At 37.0% G+C, this 19943-nt stretch overlaps 1 protein-coding gene across 3 annotated transcripts in view; it reads right to left on the bottom strand.

Moving 5' to 3' along the window:
* Positions 1-3905: 3905 nt before the first annotated feature.
* The window catches only part of LOC110460370, a 64420-nt gene continuing 48382 nt past the window's right edge, over positions 3906-19943 (bottom strand). For all 3 annotated transcript variants that reach the window (XM_021513241.1, XM_021513243.1, XM_021513242.1), the window contains 8 exons: positions 17261-17430; positions 16438-16597; positions 14692-14775; positions 11982-12140; positions 11570-11693; positions 6878-7294; positions 4903-6252; positions 3906-4266 (listed from right to left, as the gene is read on the bottom strand). In XM_021513241.1, the coding sequence (XP_021368916.1) occupies positions 4223-4266; positions 4903-6252; positions 6878-7294; positions 11570-11693; positions 11982-12140; positions 14692-14775; positions 16438-16597; positions 17261-17430 (2508 nt within the window). In that variant the 3' untranslated portion in view covers positions 3906-4222. The remainder of the gene's footprint in view (positions 4267-4902; positions 6253-6877; positions 7295-11569; positions 11694-11981; positions 12141-14691; positions 14776-16437; positions 16598-17260; positions 17431-19943) is intronic.

Genomic DNA, 19943 nt, shown 5'->3' with positions numbered 1-19943 from the left:
TAAGCATATTTCACATAAGTACCCAAGATCTTGAAACATACAAAACCGATGAAAACATGTTTGATTTGAAACTTAATTGTGACATCAATTAATAAACTGCTATATCTGAAATTTAAATCTTATTTGATTACTGAATTATCATATTAACATCCCAGAGCGCCCATTTGTACTGGTTGCATGTACATATAATGTACCTGGTAACTTGTCAACTTCTTAACGGTGATCATAACTCATACTATGGGTATTTCATATCAATATTAAAGTATAAAATAATTGCAACAATAGTAATACATTTATTTAAAAAAGACAAATGTTCAGCACGAACATGTTGAGATAACTGGTTTTATTTCGTAAATGCATGATACTATCATTTTTGACAGTATGAACTCTATAGTTATTCTAGTGCTGACTTGTTAAAAGTTTGGTCAAATATTGATATTCTTTAAGAAGAAAAGAAGTATCTTAGAAATATTGAAAGCGCCCTGCAACATTTCCCCTCAATAGGATATAGGGCCATCATCAATGTTTATATGTAAATATAAACTGACTTGAATACATAATGGTCTGTTAATGCTCTGGTTTGTATAATTATCATTGCTAAGCTGCATATGTTTAAGATATCTGTTAAACTGTGTTTAATCTATAAATATATAAAAAAAGAAATGCATCGTAAATGCAATTGGTGGATGAAAAATGATGTTTAAATAAAGTGTGATAGTTTTCAGAATTTAAACAAGAGACCCAATGGGCCTGCATCGCTCACCTGGTATAAATGTCACACTTGTAATCTTAAAAGTGGACTAAAATATAGCTACAGGCAAAATATCAGTGTTTGATTCATAAGAACCTATTAAAGATTTAAACAAATGATGCCTGTGACCTTGAATGTCGAACAAGGACATTAGTTTGAAAGTGGGTCAAGGTCATTAATTTGAACAAACTTGGTAGTCCTTCATCCCAGCATGCTACAGGCCCAATTTCAGTACCCTGGGCATTTTGGTTATTGAGAAGTTGTTTAAAGATTTTACAACATTTGACCCCTGTGACCTTGAAACTTGGTCAAGGTCATTCATTTGAACAAACTTGGTAGTCCTTCATCCCAGCATGATACAGGCCCAATATCAGTACACTGGGCCTTTTGGTTATTGAGAAGAAGTTGTTTGAAGATTGTAAGACATCTGACCCCAGTGACCTTGAAAGTGGGTCAAGGTCATTTATTTGAATAAACTTGGTTGCCCTTGATTCCAGCATGCTACTGGCCAACTATCATCATCCTAGGCATTTTGGTAACTGAAAAGAAGTTGTTTAAAGTAAAAATTTGACGCCGGACATATGAATGACGGACGCTGCACCATGGCAGGTGAGCTAAATATCACAAATTTCGAAAAAAACAAAGTCAGTTTAATGCATATGATGGCCAGATTTCAAACTAGATCTAATGTTCAATTAAAATATAACATAACTGGTAGTTAACATTACAAATAAGTATAAGAAATGGTGTAAAAATTAGGGCTTCACATGAATTTCATGTTTACAGATTTCAACCTCAAAATAAACTCCTGCTACAGTGTAACAAGAGGCTCAATGGGACTGCATTGCTCACCTGGTATTAATCTCACACTTGTAATCTTAAAAGTGGACTAAAATACAGCTACAGGCAGAACATCAGTGTGACCTTGAATGTCAAACAATGACATTAGGTTGAAAGATGGTCAAGGTCATTCATTTGAACAAACTTGGAAGCCCTTCATCCCAGCATGCTTCTAGCCAAATATCATCACCCTCGGCCTATTGGTTATTCAGAAGAAGTTGTTGAAAGGTTTTAAACATATTTGACCCCTGTGACCTTGAATATAGGTCAAGGTCATTTATTTGAACAAACTTGGTAGCCCTTCATCCCAGCATGCTACTTGCCAAATATCATCACCTTTAGCCTCTTGGTTATTCAGAAGAAGTTGTTTAAATGTTTTGAACATATTTGACCCCTGTGACCTTGAATATAGGTCAAGGTCATTTATTTGAACAAACCTGGTAGCCATTTATCCCAGCATGTTACTGGCTAAATATCATCACCCTCGGCCTATCGGTTATTCAGAAGAAGTTGTTGAAAGGTTTTAAACATATTTGACCCCTGTGACCTTGAATATAAACCAAGGTCATTTATTTGTACAAACTTGGTAGCCGTTTATCACAGCATGTTACTGGCCAAATTTAGGCACCCTAGGCCTCTTGGTTATTCAGAAGAAGTTGTTTAAAGGTTTTAAACATATTTGACCCCTGTGACCTTGAATTTAAACCAAGGTCATTTATTTGTACAAACTTGTTAGCCGTTTATCACAGCATGTTACTGGCCAAATTTAGGCACCCTAGGCCTCTTGGTTATTCAGAAGAAGTTGTTGAAAGGTTTTAAACATATTTGACCCCAGTGACCTAGAATATAAGTCAAGGTCATGTATTTGAACAAACTTGGTAGCCATTTATCCCAGCATGTTACAGGCCAAATATCATCACCCTAGGCCTCTTGGTTATTCAGAAGAAGTTGTTTAAAGGTTTTAAACATATTTGACCCCTGTGACCTTGAATATAGGTCAAGGTCATTTATTTGAACAAACCTGGTAGCCATTTATCCCAGCATGTTACTGGCTAAATATCATCACCCTCGGCCTATCGGTTATTCAGAAGAAGTTGTTGAAAGGTTTTAAACATATTTGACCCCTGTGACCAACTTGGTAGCCCTTCATCCCAGCATGCTTCTGGCCAAATATCATCACCCTAGGCCATTTGGTTACTGAGAAGAAGTTGTTTAAAGTAAAATGTTGACGAAGGACGGACGGACGGACGGAGCACCGTATCTGTAATTCTTCTTTAGTTCGTCACCAATTATTACTGTATGTTTAAACTTTTTAACTCTATTTAAGATCTTACCCTCAGTACATACTTCCCGTGGACCATTAATAGCATAGATTTCATAAGTGGGAAAAGTTCAATTTACATTAGAATACAAAACTGCAAAGCTCATATCATAATTCAATTAAATCACAATTTTGATTAATTGTTTATGATAATCCAAGTCAATTACATTACATTATTAAAATACAAAACTGCAAAGATCCTATCATAATTCAATGAAATCACAATTTTTATCAATTGTTTATGATAATCTATGGCAATTGCATTTAAATACAAAACTACAAAGCCTTATTGAACTTCAATAAAATCACAATTTTCATTAATTTTTCCTGACAATCTATGGCCATTTATGAGTTTTAATCTTCCAAAGAGATCATAATAGAATTTGTATAAGCTATCTAGTTCATTGCACTTGGTCAGACAGCCCACTCTCTACACCATGTTATAACATGCATTTACATAAAAGTTAAGGAATAAAACATGTGTTGAAGCATGTAAATATATACACCTACAGAGGACATGTGTACCTGTGGAGCATTGTAAGGTAACCCACAATCAAAATGATGTCATGTACCAGAGCAGGAAGACATTTATGCGGTGAAGATGTCCGTGTTGACAATACTCCTATATCATTATAAGAAGAAGAAATATACTGCATTTGTGTGGTTTACACTCATGTGCCTCGGTAGAAAGAAATGCTGTATCTGTCTTTGTGGTTTGAACTGCTGTATCTGTGTCATTGCGTGGTTTGAACTGCTGTATCTGTGTCATTGTTAAGTTTATACTACTGTATCTGTGTCTTTGTGTAGTTTAAACTGCTGTATCTGTGTCATTGTGCAGTTTACACTGCTGTATCTTTGTATGATTTACATTGCTGTATCTGTCTTTGTGGTTTACACTGCTGTATCTATGTGTGTGGTTTAAACTGTGATATCTATATGTGTGGTTTGAACTGCTGTATCTGTGTTTGTGTGGTTTACACTGTTGTATCTGTATCTTTGTGTGATTTACACTGCTGTATCTATCTTTGTGTGGTTTACACTGCTGTATCTGTATCTTTGTACGATTAACACTGCTGTATATGTCTTTGTGTGGATTACACTGCTGTATCTGTCTTTGTGTGGTTTACATGGTTGTATCTGTCTTTGTGTGGATTACACTGCTGTATCTGTATCTTTGTGTGATTTACACTGCTGTATCTATATTTGTGTGGTTTACACTGCTGTATCTGTATCTTTGTACGATTAACACTGCTGTATATGTCTTTGTGTGGATTACACTGCTGTATCTGTCTTTGTGGTTTCTCTGGTTGTCAGTTTTCACTGTCGCTGCTGTCACACAAATTTATTAATCCAACTGGAAAAATAACAGAAATTATGGTAGTTAAATTGATTATCATCTGAATTCAGACTACATGTTTATAATTATATAGGCTAGTAGTGTGTGAATGTTTACTTAATCTGCAGAGTAGGATGTTCATACCAACTTCAAGAGACTGTAAGTTATTTAAGGTTGTTACAGTTTAGCAGGTTATTTGCAAGGACTTCAATTTTTTCGATTTTGTCCCAAAATTAGAAAACAAAATTTACAGATTACAATTTCGTGATCTAGACATATGAAGGAACTAAATTTTCGCAGTGTTTGAGCACAGAGACAGGACCCACGGCATATGAAATGTAAAAAAAGAAAAAAAAACACGAAATTGCGAAAATATCATCCCAAGGGAAATATCCTGCTATTCAGTATTACCTGGTAAGTCTTTTTAGTTAACATGCTTTTTATTTACATCACATCTGTTTGTACACTATACATAACAAAATAAAAACACTTTTTTCAGCTAGCATCAAAAGAATTTAAATACATTATTGGCAGTGAATATGCACATTCTACTAACAACTTTCTATGTATATATTTCTGTTTGGGGCTTTTCATTTTTTGACCAACTAAGGCCAAATGACACACTACATTCTAAGCAGTAGTGAACATACTTACGGCTGCTATTGTTGGCCCTCCTGACCCTTCGTTGTTGGCCAGTGTCCCTCTCTACCGGCTCCTGTTTGATGCGTGTACAGGAGTTCAATGGAGATTCAGGAGCAGAGGTTTTCCTCAAACTGAGCCTTAACCTTCCCCTGTTAGAAGATGATGTTCCAGTGACAGGTGGACAATTGGTAAAGGTAGGACTCCTATCACTTGTCGATGGTGAAGCACTGAATGAATTACTAGAACTTGTGGAGGAGGATTGTTGGTGTTTGGTTTGAAGCTGAGTTACCAACCTTTTGTTGACTATTGATACCAGCGTTTTACAGGCATTTGAAGAACTCAATGCTGATAAGATATTTTTTCCCACTTGTACTGCAGTAGGAATGTTTGTAGCTTGTTGATTTTGGCTATTTCTGGGAGACAAAGGCGGAATGTTACCTCTTTTTATCCCAGGTTGAGGCTGGACATTTTTGCAGCCTCCAGGTTGCAAGCTGAAATTACCTGCTTTTGGCATTGTCTGTTGATTTCCTTGTGATCTTGATGCCCCCAGTGCTGATCCTGATGTTGCTACTCCTGATAGATTAGTAATACTAATACCCTTTTGCAATAAGCTGTTCATGGCTGACACAGTCTGCTCTCTTACACTGTTAGCAGGTTGAGATGTGGACGCAGACTTACAATTTTGCGCAGAAGGAACCAACATGTCAGTTAAGTGATTCGTAACAGTAGAATACAATATGTCACCTAGACCCATGGTTCCCTGTCGCCTGGCAGTACCGTCTGCTGACTGATGAACACCAGTGGTGGTAGAACTATTACGTTTCACAATCCTGTCTGGAGGTGCTGTAACAACCTGTGTTGTATCAGAATGATCACTGTACCTGGGGTTTTTTACAGACTGTGACTGAGCTAAGCTTGACAGGATCTGAGATGACAGTCCAGACTGTGTCCCTTCCTTGGACTGTGTTATTATTGAGGAGACTCGAGGTGAAAGTCTAGACCTCAGAGTTTCTACAGACTGTGAACTACCTGCAGGATGGTTTATGGCTGAGGAGACTCGAGGCGAAAATCCAGACCTGGGGGTTCCACCAGACTGTGAACTACCTGCAAGGTGGTTTATGGCTGAGGAGACTCGGTAAAATAATCCAGACTGGGGCTGGGTTATGGTTGAGGAGACTCGAGGTGAAAGTCCAGACCTTGGGGATCTTACAGGCTGTATTCCATGCTGAGGTTGACTTATGTCCGAGGAGTTCATACGTATTGGTCCAGAATTAGACTGCCCCACAGAAGACACATTTTCTGTATATTGATCCAGGTTGGGTAAGGTATTCTGCAGCCATCTCAGCTCAGGTCCCGAAACTTCTACAAGGCAAATACATCCCAGGTATATACATGTGTAAATGATTTAATATTCAAATTAACATCTAGATTTTAGTGTTGACCGTTTTTTCAGAAAGTAAGAATTTGATGGAAGTGGATGTGTTGCCTGCTTAAATTGCTAAATACAATATAGGGAATTGGATCCAAAAAAAGAAAGAAGAAAATCATGAGATTTCCTAGTGTAGTTACATGGCATGTCTTAGGAAGGTAGTGTTAACAGTTTCCTTCACTTATATACAGATCATAAACAGGTAAATAAATATTAAATATAAGTTATCGTTAAGTTTATCAAGTAAACCACATCAATAGCGTGACAATTAAAAGCTGTTTGACTAGACAACTTGCCTTCAAAACAGGTTCAACCAAGGTCGAAACCATTCTTTCTTTCATTTTGTGTCATTTTTTGTGGCTTTATCGGTTATATTTGATTTCTCTAGTGGTATTTTAGGAAAGTTTAGTAAATAATGTTATCATTGAACCACCTATTGGTCTTACATATATAACCTTTGAACAGGGAAAGGGAAATATTTATTATGTACAAAGTTGAATTTATATTTGTATTTTTAACAAGCCTAGTCGTCAAATGATATTTCAAATCTCTACTGACCTGCGAAGTTGCTGGAGGCTTCCCTTTCCTTTTTTACTGAAGTGTTGGATAGCAGTTTGGTGGACCCTGGCTCCTGCTTCAGGTGCTTCAACACATCTGTCACTTGTGCAGACTTTGATGTTTCCATGGAAACGTGCTGAGCCTTGCCATGGGCATCAGTCACCAACTTTTGTGTCATTCCATAGGTCATTGTATACATTTGGGGGCCAACAGGAGTCGTGTTGGCAACCTGTAGGCCAGAGGGACCAGGAAAGGAGACATTGACATTCGGATCCTGATTAGCCGAGTCAGATAATATCTGATCGGCTGGGGTAGGACTGTCCTGATCGGGAGACGAGTCTCGGGCTGGTGCGACAGGCAGAGAGAGGTTTGCATCCGTGTGAAGACCAGTCACAGACAATACAGCATCTGTCACACCTAAAACAGGTTTTCAAAGTTACTGATAAGTGTCTACAAAGTGTATGTAGTGACTGGGTTCTGTAACTCATAGATATCCCTTGTTTAGATGTGTCTTGACACTTAAATTTACAGAAATGTTCACCAGCTACTTAGGTTTACAAGAATATCCATTATTTATTTGAATTTACAGGAATATTCACAATTCATTCACCCGATGTCCTGGGAACAGTACGAGGTGTTAACAACAGTCTGGAGGTGAAGTCCAACACCCCTCTCTCCCATCACTTGTGGGTAGATAAAACACTATGTATAGTTTACCTCTGCCTTGCCATATAACTTGGGAAAGATAAAAGATTATACGAGTCTGCCTCACTATACAGCTTACGGTGGATAAAAAGCAATATGATTTAGCAAAACTTTTGAGATGACCCCTGAACTCATCATAGTATATGAGTATAATATAAGTTTGAGTCAGTGTTAGAATGTCTAGTACAGAGTGTACTATATATTTTATAGTTGTACGTCAACTAACTGCAGGGCCTGCCCTGAACCCTTTACCAGATTAATATGTGGTATACTTTTTTTTTTTGTAATGATTATTTTTTATTCAATTTTGGTTCACACAAAGCCAGTAAAACATATTACATGATCATTTATATCATTTCAATAGTAATTGTTTAAAAATACAGTTTCTTTCTACTATTACTTTTTTTTCTGATTTCAGGTAATTGCTAATTAGTTAAATAACTGTTCCAATGGGCGCCATTTTTCAGTTACTTCGTGAACTTTTTTTTATCTGTATAATTTGTAAGCTAAATATTCAATTTTTGATGATGTTTTAAAAATATTAAGACACCTTCTATTGACGGTATACTAGACTTACATTTACAGATGTATATGTAACGTCTTATTATCAAAAAGCAGAAATTTAGCAATGTGTTATTGTTTTCGCCGGAGTAATCTAAGATGGCTTCCTTTGTACTTATTTCAATTTCTATATTACATTTTACATATAGTAAGTCTGAAAAAGTTCTCCAAAAAGTGCACACATGGATACATTGCCACAAAAGATGACACATATCTTCATAGTTACAGAAAGTACATTTTTTATCATCTTTTATACCAAATTTAAACAGAAGCATATTTGTGCATAGTATTCTGTGATAGATTTTATACTGAACATTTTGTAAAATAACATCATGAGTGCAACTTCTTGGTATCGAGTAAATAAATTTCCAGTAAATATCTAAATTTGTAATGTCTTGAGACAATTTTTTCCATTGCTTTTTGGTTTGTAGTTAAAATTGCACAAACTAATTTTGAATAAAATATATTGGTGGGTTTTGTCAACGTTCTTATAAGCGTTATATTTTCTTTATCTCTAGTATTATTACTGCCCCGATTACGAATTGACCTTTTCCACGACCCTGGGATGGCTGTTAAAACACCATAAAAACGGATTCTGTTCATGTCCAGAAAATTAAAGTTTTCTTGAAATTTCCGAAAGGCATTATGTTGCCGTCATTTTCAAATAAATCTGCTACCTTATTTATACCCCGTTCTTGCCATGTTTGGAAATATACTGTCTTATTATCTATTTTTATATTGTGATTAAACCAAATTGGCTGCGACAAGTAGTATTCTGCATTTTCATGTTCTAAATTTAACGGATGAAATCTCTTAATCTTTATGGTAGAAGAAGGATTTTAAAGGTTTTACCTCTATTTCCCCTATTGGGCCCCGCCTCTCTGCCTCCAGAGGGGTCAGACACACCGTTTATACAAAATTGAGTCCCTTTTGCCTAAGATGCTCTAGACTAAATTAGGAAAATATCCCTTAATCCCTATGGTAGAAGAAGGATTATAAAGGTTTTACATATATTTCCCCTATTGGGCCCTGCCCTTCAAGTCCCAGGGGGTGCCACACCAACCGTTTATACAAAATTGGTTCTCCTTTACCCAAGGATGCTCCACACCAAATATGGACCAAATCCTTTCATTCCTACAGATGAAGAAGGATTTTAAAGAATAATTTGCTATGTTTCCCCATTGGGCCCCGCCCCTCAGGCCCCTGGGGGGCCACACCCACGGTTTATACAAAATTGGTTCCCCTTCACCCAAGGTTGCTTCAGACCAAATATGGAACAAATCCTTTCATTCCTACAGAAGAAGAAGGATTTTAAATAATTTGCTATATTTCCCCTATTGGGCCCCGCCCCTCAGCCCCCAGGGGGGCCAGACCCACCATTTATACAACATTTGTTCCCCTTTCCCCGAGGATGCTTTTGACCAGATTTGGTCAAAATCTGCTCACTCGTTCATGACTAGTAGCGTTTAAGCGTGTCATGTTGACGGACGGACGGACGGACAACGGACGACGGATGCTGCGGTATGGCATAAGCTCACCATAGTCCTTCGGACCAGGTGAGCTAAAAAGTGACAAAAGGCTGAAGATCAGATGAGATAAGGAAGTAATCTAAACGGCTACATTTTCCACCTGGACCAAACCAACTATACCACTTTACCTCTGGATGTTGATTTCTCCAAATATCAATTAAATCTAATTCTTCCATAATATCAAGTATAGTTGCCCTAGCATTTTTATTGTTTTCTCTAGAATATTTATGTGTATCTTTTTCAAAAAACATAACCGCATTGAAGTCTCCAGTAATAATAACCGAGTCGTTATCAAAGAAGTCATTATTTCTTTTCAGACGGTGAAAAAATTCAGGAGAGTCAGTATTTGGACCATATATACATGCAAGAGTTAATTTTTGATTCTGAATTGTAATGTCAAGAATAATGAAACTGCCAAACTCATCCGTTAAGTCTCAATGAATAGTATATTCAAAACTGTTGTTAAGTAGTATAACAATACCACGACTATTTCCAGTGTGGGAGCAAAAATGACAGTCTAAACCCCATTCATGTTTCCATTGTCGTTCCATAGATGTTTTAATGAGTATCAATTAATATAGAATTATCATATTTTTTATTCCTGCATAGGTCAAAAACATCTTTTCTCTTTATACTGTCTGATTGACCTCTACAGTTTATACATGCTATATTTAATTCACCCATTTATATCTGTTACAAACATCCGAAGGTAGAAAATATGTTCTCCTAGATAAATCAATACATTGTATTGCACTTACCAGTGACTCGAGTGTAATATTAAAAGTTTACTACATGTCTTGTGTGAATCAAACCGAAAGTAGTTCCCTTTTTTCCCCACCTGACCCTCCCTGACACCCCAAAAATCCAAAGTATGTAAACTATACAAATAATCATTACATTGTACTTCTAGGTAGAGGTACTCCACTCGGACGACCTCAGTGTAATAATACATATACCTTTTGTCTTGCCATTTATTGAGTGCCCCTCGCCTGTGAGGTCGTGTACATTACCAATATATGCCTACTGTTTTTGAAAGACAACACAATACTGCATTCTTGTACGAAACTATATTTACATGATGTACTGTGAAACGTCCTCATCCCACTCTTACCTCATTTTTATTTCATCTACGATCAGTTAAACACTGAGAAAAACGCAAATTACGGCACGATTCAAATAATACATCTTAACTATATCTTAAGATTACGTGGCATGAAAGCGTTCCACAGTACTTGGCCTCAAAGATGTCTTTTACCCTATTATATAGCATACAGACCGACAAACGCAGCTACACCCAAACCATAACAAGCAAAAGCAAAACAAACAAACATTGTTTGTGTAAATTAGCAGGGTGTACCTACGTTTGGCATTGAGTGTGTTGACACATTGACAGGACACAATGCATCATTATATGATCATATAACACAATTTACATTAACGACCGTTTCCTTGCGAGAAATATTTTGAGAATGTATTTTTAGTAGTTATGTGTATACACTAACAGAGAGCCATGAGCATGTGCATTTATACATCCCCGTCTTACCTGTACACAGGTAAACAGCGTATCTCGAGTCACACCATGGGCGCTTGCTCGTACGAATATATCATTAGAGCATGTTATGAAATAGATACATGTGATATGAAACACCTTTTATCTCCATTATAATTTGCCGTGATCACGCTTCACTTCAATTCCGTGAATTACAGACCATTAACCATTGTTTAGTGTTAGGAAAAAAAAGTTACCGATACATTATTTTTGCCTCAAATGCAAAGGCAGGATTGTAAAAAGTACTTAGCGACATGAATATGCCAATCGGAATGCAGTCTAAGATAACTGGAATAGAAGGTGTTTAACATAGACATAGACAAGTTTATTATAATGTGGTATACTTACTTTCAAACAGGATATCCTTGAGCAGCTTTGTTTGACTTGGTGCCTCCCATAATGGTTCAAACGCGGCCTGAAGCATGAGACACAGCGACACACACACGGAACGCACATGTGACACAATCTCCACCTAAAACAATTATATATTCAATACTTATTCTGAATCTCACCAATCATGTTTCATAGGTGCACAAATTGAATTTTTCATCTATCAAAAGTGTGTTTTTTCCAAATTAAAGACCTTCTCTTTGTGTCTGAGGTGTCTCCATTAATTTGTATTTCAACATCCAATATCATTTAGCTTTGCATTTTTGGTTTTATTGAAATTCTTCTAGCATCATGACAGATACTCAAAAGTCTTCTGTTCCAATTAATGTTAAAATTCCCCAACTAGCCAGGAGAAAAACATTGTACTTACCTTAAGCTCTTCCAGTTCCTGAAGCAGCAAGTGAGAGGCCTGATCAAACATGCTGCGACGTTTGTAGTCCACCCCTTCTTCCATGGCCTGTTTCATCCTCATAAACATCCCTGAGCCTGCCTCCCCTCCACAGTAATTATAAATATGATCCAGGTTATCCTGTGTTGAAGATAGTCACATTTAAATATTAAGATGTCAAGCATAATTCAAAAGTTCTTTTCTCGCAGACTCATGTTGGAACAGAGACAGAAATGTTTAAAAGTGATGAAATATGCATCAAATTTTAAAGGGACAATTTAGTGAAGTAAGTTTTGTTCTATAACCTTATCACAGAATTCTTCATGATTGTATAGTTTGATACTCCTTATGAACAACTCATGTCGAGAAATTGACAAAAGACAATGTTTTCTTGGCATTTTTAATCAGTAAAGGAGAAATCCTTAACTGTACAGCCATACGTTTTAGCAGCAGTTGTTGGTGAATAACTAGCTAACAAAAGTGTCTTTCTAGCAGAGGAGAGAAGGTAAATGCATGCTTTATTCACCTAGCCTCTTTAGAATACAAATTCATGCATTTATTCTGAATCAAAACCATCTTCCAACAACATCTCAAACACTGTTATAAATGAGTGATTTATTTTACGTTTAAATCTATTAATATTATACTTTCTGCGGTTTGAAATTCTCAATCCGGTACCCTCTCAGTGCGTGCATACTCTAACTGAACCTGTTCGTTATTATTCAAATCCAAATGTGAACAGAAATATCTTATTGTAGGTATATATTATGATACTTTTAATTCTTGCTTGCGATATATTGTGCAAATTCAAGAATGTATGAACTCAGACTCATAGCTGACACTGTGTTGTCGGTCGACTGCGTAGAGCTGTTTACTTCTCACTGAAAGGCCCGGATATGGTCTATTACGGTTGTAGCTATTTTTATCACCGGCTTTCCCAAAAGATGAAACTGACCACACTGGACGTTGGCTTCAGGTCATGTCATTATCAACTATACGTAAATTTTCGCTAGAAGATATATATTTTCAGTATCGACTTATCACTATTTATAGCTTTTAAGGTCTCCCAATATACCAAATATTAATTAATAATAACAACATTGTTTTGAAATATCTAAATTACTCTTCCGTGGCATTAGGAAACTTGAAAGTCACACTATTTACAACTTTTATGAAAAAGAAAAGAAAAAAAGAAGACAAACCAGTACGGTTTAATAGTGTTACCGTGTCTTGTGATGAACTAATGTTAGTGCAGGCAAATTCGTCACGTTAGAAATTATTTCAGTTTATAACTCCTCCAAATATACCATGCCTCAAAATACCGATGAGCACCAGTACAGAAGCAGATTTGGCTGAAATTCCTATAAAAAACATTGTTGTAAAAACGCCTGCATGACATCACCCAGCAACATTTGTGACGTCATCAGGCCTTCCGTGGTTTTGCTCGAAGGTGCAGGCAGTTTTGACACCTTCAAACATTTCACTAATTTGCAAGTAATGTAACTGTTTAACTGTAAAATTTTGTATGTTTATGTTACACAAGTCATACGGATACCAACAGCTCCAAATGTGTGTGTGTAACAATGATTACCATTGAAATAAAGTTTTTTCTTAGTCGTGATAGTTAATTTTCGGTAACTTAAAGAAACTGGTTAATGCCGTTTGAATAAGATGGCTGGGATCGGCTGAGATGAGGTGAATTAACATGCATCGCAAGAGCTCATGTCCTGAACAAATATAAATTCCAAATTGGTGCCCAAAATTATCTTTTTCATGGGTTCTGGATGATAGGGTCCTGGGCTTTCAACGGTCGACTTGTTGATAATTTGTCACATGTATATCTCCAATCGTCCTGCACGTCAATGGAAAAAATCTGACAAATTAAAACGATTTTTTTAGGGCTTGAAAACTTATTCAACAGAGACTGCCCCAGGTGTTGTAAATGTACTTTCTTTTTCATGTCAAAATCAGTCTTAAGTAACAACGCTAGTTAGTTGTCAGTCTCTATGTACAATCATGCAATTGTACAGCAGTACTTTAAGGCCGACAACAAATTCTATTCAGGTATTTTAGATGGTATTTAAGTGTTGTAAGATGGCTGAATGTTAGACGCAAACAATACTTTCAAAAAAAATACTGATTCATTGTTTTCTAAATACACTTTGCATGAAAATGGAAAATGATTTATCAATCAAATGTTTTTGGGCATCATTTCCATAAACAAGCAATGAGTTGTCACTACATTGCATGTACCAAAGTACACTTAGAGAAAAACATTTTACTTGCATTGACGTCTCAGTCGACCATAACACTGCAATTAGCTTCGAGATATGGGTATTTTCATTTTGTATGTAATGCATAAATTTACACTAAATCAAATGAGTTTAGATGACGTGATGTCCGTTGCACAGACCAAATATTTAAGATTCGTTGCGTTACAAGATATTTCAGAGCTGTTTAAATTAATAATAAAACCTTTTCCTTCTTATACCTTTTCTTGTTAAAATATTTGAAGGCTTTAACTGTGTTGAAGACTATGGTGATTTACATCTCATGTATTATGACGTCATATGGCATTTTTGTCACAGGGTGGTGAATTTGGGTACATGGGGAATTTGCCTGCACTAACGTTAGTTGTGTAAACTGTATCAGTAGACTGGGTTTTCTGTACAGCACTGGCTGTGTTATCTACCTTGACAGTCGGAGTGATGACACGGCTGATATCACGCTGACGGGATAAAACCAACTCCTTTAGGTTTGTCAGCATCTCTGCCAGCTACAGGACAAAAGAATTTACTATAAATATAAGAGAATCATAATAGTATTTCCAGTTCTTGTGATTATTAACACATTATTTGGTTACATGCAACAAGAGGCCCAGAGGGCCTGTATCGCTCACCTGGATATCTAAGGAATCATGGCAAAATATTCTCCAAATGAGATTCAAGGGAATGGGCCAGACCCCAAGGCCTATCCTTGTAGCATAACTGTACTAGGCTTTTCATGCCCAGCAATTTTATTTATGGTTATGGGGTGGGGATCTCAACTGTTTCCAATCTGTTATTCAGAAACTAAGTCCCTAGGGTTATGGCCGCACCCCAGGATCAATTCTTATATCATTACTGCATTCGTCTTGTTATGCCCAGCATTTGTATATATATTTTTGGGGTGGGGATCTCAACACTTTCAAAGTTATGACCCAGGGGTAAAGTCTGCAAGGGTGGGGCACACCCCGGGGTCTATTCTAATATCATGACTTCATTCTTCTCTTTATGCCCAACAATTGTATTTATAGTTTTGGGGTGGGGATCTTAACCGTTTTGAAGTTATGACCTAGGGGTTAAGTCTCCAAGGGTGGGGCAAACCCAGGGCCATCCTGGAAGCATATGAGCATTCATCTCTTTATACACAGCAATTGTATACATGGTTAAAGGGTGGGGATCTCGGCTGTTTTCAAGCTGTGACTCAGAAACTAGGTCCCTGGGGTTTCGGTAAAACCTCAGGGTCTATTCTAATATCATGACTACACTCGTCTCTTTATGCCCAGCATTTGTATATATAGGTTTTTGGGGTAGGGACTTTCAAAGTTATGACCCAGGGGTTAAGTCTGCAAGGATGGGGAAGACCCCGGGATCAATTCTAATATCATGACTGCATTCGCCTCTTTATGCCCAACAATTGTATGTATAGTTATGGGGTGGGGATCTCAACCATTTCCAAGTAATACATTTATTTTGGCCTCACCCCTTAGCCCTGAGGGTCAGCCACACCATTTGTACAATTTTGAATACCTGCCTCCCATGAATACTTCCGCCCAAATATGATTGATATCCAGTGCACAATTCTGCAGAAGAAGTCATTTATAGCAATATAGCCAAATTGCGCCCCTCAACCCCTGGGAGGTCAGCCCCACCATTTGTAAAATTTTGAATCTCCACTACCTATGAATGCTTCCAGTCATATATGGTTGATATACATCTCTTAGTTCCAGAGAAGTAGTCGTTTAAAGCAATATGGCTAAATAACCCGGCTAAATAACCCTTTTTGGCCCCGCCCCTCAGGGGTCAGCCCTACGATTTGTACAATTTGAATACCTGCCTCCCATGAATGCTTATGACCAAATATGATTGATATCAAGTGCACAGTTCTACAGAAGAAGTCGTTTATAGTAATATAGACAAATTGCCCTCACCCATCAGCCACCTGGGGGGTCAGCCCCACCATTTGTACAATTTTGAATCTCAACCACCTAGGGATGCTTCCATACAAATTTAGCTAAATTCCAATCAGTGGTTAAGAAGAAGAAGTCGCTTGAAGAAATTGTGGATGTACAGACGACAGACGCCACGGTATGGCATAAGCTCACCTTGGTCCTTTGAATAGCCCACCGACTGATTATTGTAGGCAAATATACTTGCTTGTGTTTACTGATTCTCACCTTATCTTTAGTACTATGACACAGCTGGGTGCTGGCCCGATCAGTCTGGTTCCTAGGGACTTCCAGGTTATTGAGCTTATCACAAAGATCCCTCACGAAAACGGTCAAGGTCATCAGCAGCAGACTCTTGCAGTCCTCCAAGGCTTTCCACAGCAGGCCACTATCAAAGTACATCACATTAACATTATTTTTACCTAACAAATTCATGGCAAAGCCAATAACAGATTTTGTACATTTGTATCAGAACATTATGAAGATGATTAGAGCAGTGTTTATGTCAATGAAAGGAGGTCTGTGTTATCTTTGACCTGTGATATCACAGATCATTGAGAAATTATCACACACTTGTAAATGGGTTCTCACATGAAAACTTTTCCAACAGAGCACACTACTGTAGTACCCTAGAACATTTAACAGGTCAGCAATGGCTCTGCCATGTTCCTGACAGTACCCTCTATGATCTATGTTTACTTAAAGCAACCTGACCTAAGAAATTATGAAACCCCTCTTCTACATGATAATTTCCAATTTCAAAAATATTAGTGTTTTGTATTCTAAGATAAGGACCATATTCCCCATGGTCTATTTTAAGTAACAGTGACCTTGACCGGAGATTTTTTTCATACCCCTATTGCGCATATAAATTTCATAGTTTATCCCCATAAAGATTTCCAGAAAGATTAGTCCTTTTAGATTCTAAGATAATTTCCGGAAACCAACTTGTGGACAAACAGACGGACAGACAGATCTAGAGTGATTTCTATATATATAGGTCACCCCCATCTTTGATGCAGGGCCCTAATTACATGGGAGTAACTCTCACCTGAAAACTTTATCCCAGCAGACACTGATACATCTGTACATGGGCTCTGATAATTGTTCATTAAAGTCAATGTTGCCGAAGGTTTTGGAGTTGTACACACCCTGGCGTCTCACTGCACACTGGTATGTCTTCCAATGGAGTCCTCCGTCTGCTTTAACTTCTTTATTTTGCTGTTACAGAGTACACACAGAATGTTTATCAGTGATGCTATATTCCAAAACCTGAAATATCTCAAATTTTGAAAACTCAAATACCCAAGATATTGTGAGAATACATAGCTCTGGTTTTCCTACTCTCTGTAAATGACCATAGCTGTCAATAGGATGTAAAGCTCAACAAACCAAACAATCCCTAGTCTTCTTTATCTTAGTTGATAGATATAGAGACTTGATCTCAGTTACTTTCAGCATTCTCCATAGATTATTGTACAACATGAAATGTTCAAGTGTACTTTCGCTGTTTGGTGCTTTCAAATTATTTAGTGGGTACAAACTTTCACAGTTAGTCTGTACAACAAGAGGCTCAAGGGCCTTAGCAGTCACCTGAGTTATATTATAGGTACTGGTAGCTCAATTTCAGTGTTGCGAGATGTACAAAATATGGAAAACAACATGTAAACAAAGTGAAATACAATACTTGTCATGTCACCAAAGGATAAGAACTTAAAAACTATTCAAATAAATTATTTTGCTATTGAGAATTATACCCTCTCCCCAAGGGAGAGCAGATGACCCGGGGGATAATGAAATTTACAATAAGGTAATTAAAGTAACCGAGTCTGATGAAGATTTTTTTTAACTTTTTAACAATAATCCCCATTTTGGCCCCACCCCTCCAGCCCCTGGGGATGGGACAGGATCTCATTTTCTCATACCATCTAATTGTCATCTGGAATCATAATCATTCCAACCAAGTTTGAATAATTTCCTACTGAAAATGGACAAAATATATTGGAAAAAGTGTTATTTCCCTATATAAACTATAGTAAATTTTACTCCCTCCCCAAAGGAGAATGGATGACCTGGGAATACTGAAATTTACAATTTGACGGTAGTACCTCTGAATCTGGAGAAGAAGATTTTTGAAATATTGGTAAACTTTCCCATCGGGGCCCCGCCTTGTCCCTGGGGTTGGGGCAGGAATCCCAATTTTACATTTAGATGCCATCTTCCTCCAAGGATTATTCTCACCAAGTAAGAATAATTTCCTACTGAAAATGAACAAAATATACCCAAAAGCGTTATTTCCTTATATAAACTATAGTAAACTTTACCACCTCCTCAAGGGAGAATGGATGGCCGGAGATTACTGAAATTTACAATTTCAATAAAGCACATGATGATCTTTCCATCCAAGCAGAGAAATTGACTATAGTACCTCAGAGTCTGGAGAAGAAGATTTTGAAATATTGGTTAATTTTCCCTTGGAGGCCCGCCCAGGCCCCTGGGGTTGGGGTACGTATCCCTATTTTACAATGTTGTAGCCTCATCTACCAAGGATGATTCTGACCAAGTTTGAAAAAATTCCATCCACTGGTTCTTGAGAAAATGTCGAAAATGTAAAAGATTTACTCATGACGACGGACAGAAAGTGATCAGAATAGGTCACCTGAGCAAAACTCAGGTGACCTAACAAAATGTATTAATTTTCATGGTTAGCTAGATGAATGCGGACGCCAAACCCGCATACCGCCATCATATTCCCAAAACAAATGGTTAAAATCACACTATTTTGACCTCGTTAAACACCGCCAATTGGAGTCGAGTACTAGTATATCCTGATGACAGGAATGTTACGTACGTGTGTACATTGTATTGTTGCATGCTGAACAATTTGATACATTAAATTACAATTTTGAAAAAACAAACGCATTCTGAAGTAAAAAAAATAAATGTTTAAAGTATAAGTTCAGTTGGTATGTGAACATTTAGGTTTAAAACTGTAAACTGTTATACCGCCAAAATCACTTTCCTTGGATGTGGTAGAGTAAAGTTTCTTTCATTTATACAAAAGTAGAATCTACAATATTTTCAGTATTCAATTGTTACATGATCATACTTATACACATACAATGTATATACTTTTGTGTGCACATTTTTGATTGAAATAAAGTTCATATAATTTTCATAATTTTGTTGTGTACATTCTTTCGAGTTGTAGAAATATTCATTGTATTTATATTTGTGGTCCCATAGCAACCAAGAAAACAAAGTGTATACAAAACACCAATTTCATGTTAGGTCAAAAAAAAAAAAATTACTTGGTTCTCAGGCTTTTTTTTTTCTAAAGAGATGAGGCAGGGAGGTATATTTTTTTCCATTTCACATGGCAACAAGAGATCCCAGAGGGATCTTGGCGCCCACCTTTGTACTATCTTCATTAGTTCTTTGTCAGTTCGATCTTTTCTCTTCTTTCCTCTAATCTGTTTGATCGAGTCAGTTAACAGTAAATGCACCTTGAGGTAACTTTTGATCTAAACTTAATACTGATGTGTATGAAAGCCAACCTTCAAAGTGAGTTTGTCATTTCACATATTTACTAGTACAGTACTTAATGTGAAAGAAATAGAATCGATCATTGCAATATGAGAAAGATCTGTTTAGTTCTTCTTTTAATCCATTTTGTTTTTATGATCAGTCTCAAAATATAACATACACAACGAGGGATCAAGGGGAACCTACAT

The sequence above is a fragment of the Mizuhopecten yessoensis genome, unplaced genomic scaffold, assembly GCF_002113885.1.
Source record: "Mizuhopecten yessoensis strain PY_sf001 unplaced genomic scaffold, ASM211388v2 scaffold10371, whole genome shotgun sequence".
NCBI classification, from domain to species: Eukaryota; Metazoa; Mollusca; class Bivalvia; order Pectinida; family Pectinidae; genus Mizuhopecten; species Mizuhopecten yessoensis.
Note: the sequence above shows the minus strand (reverse complement) of the source record. Positions and strands in the feature narration are given on the sequence as shown.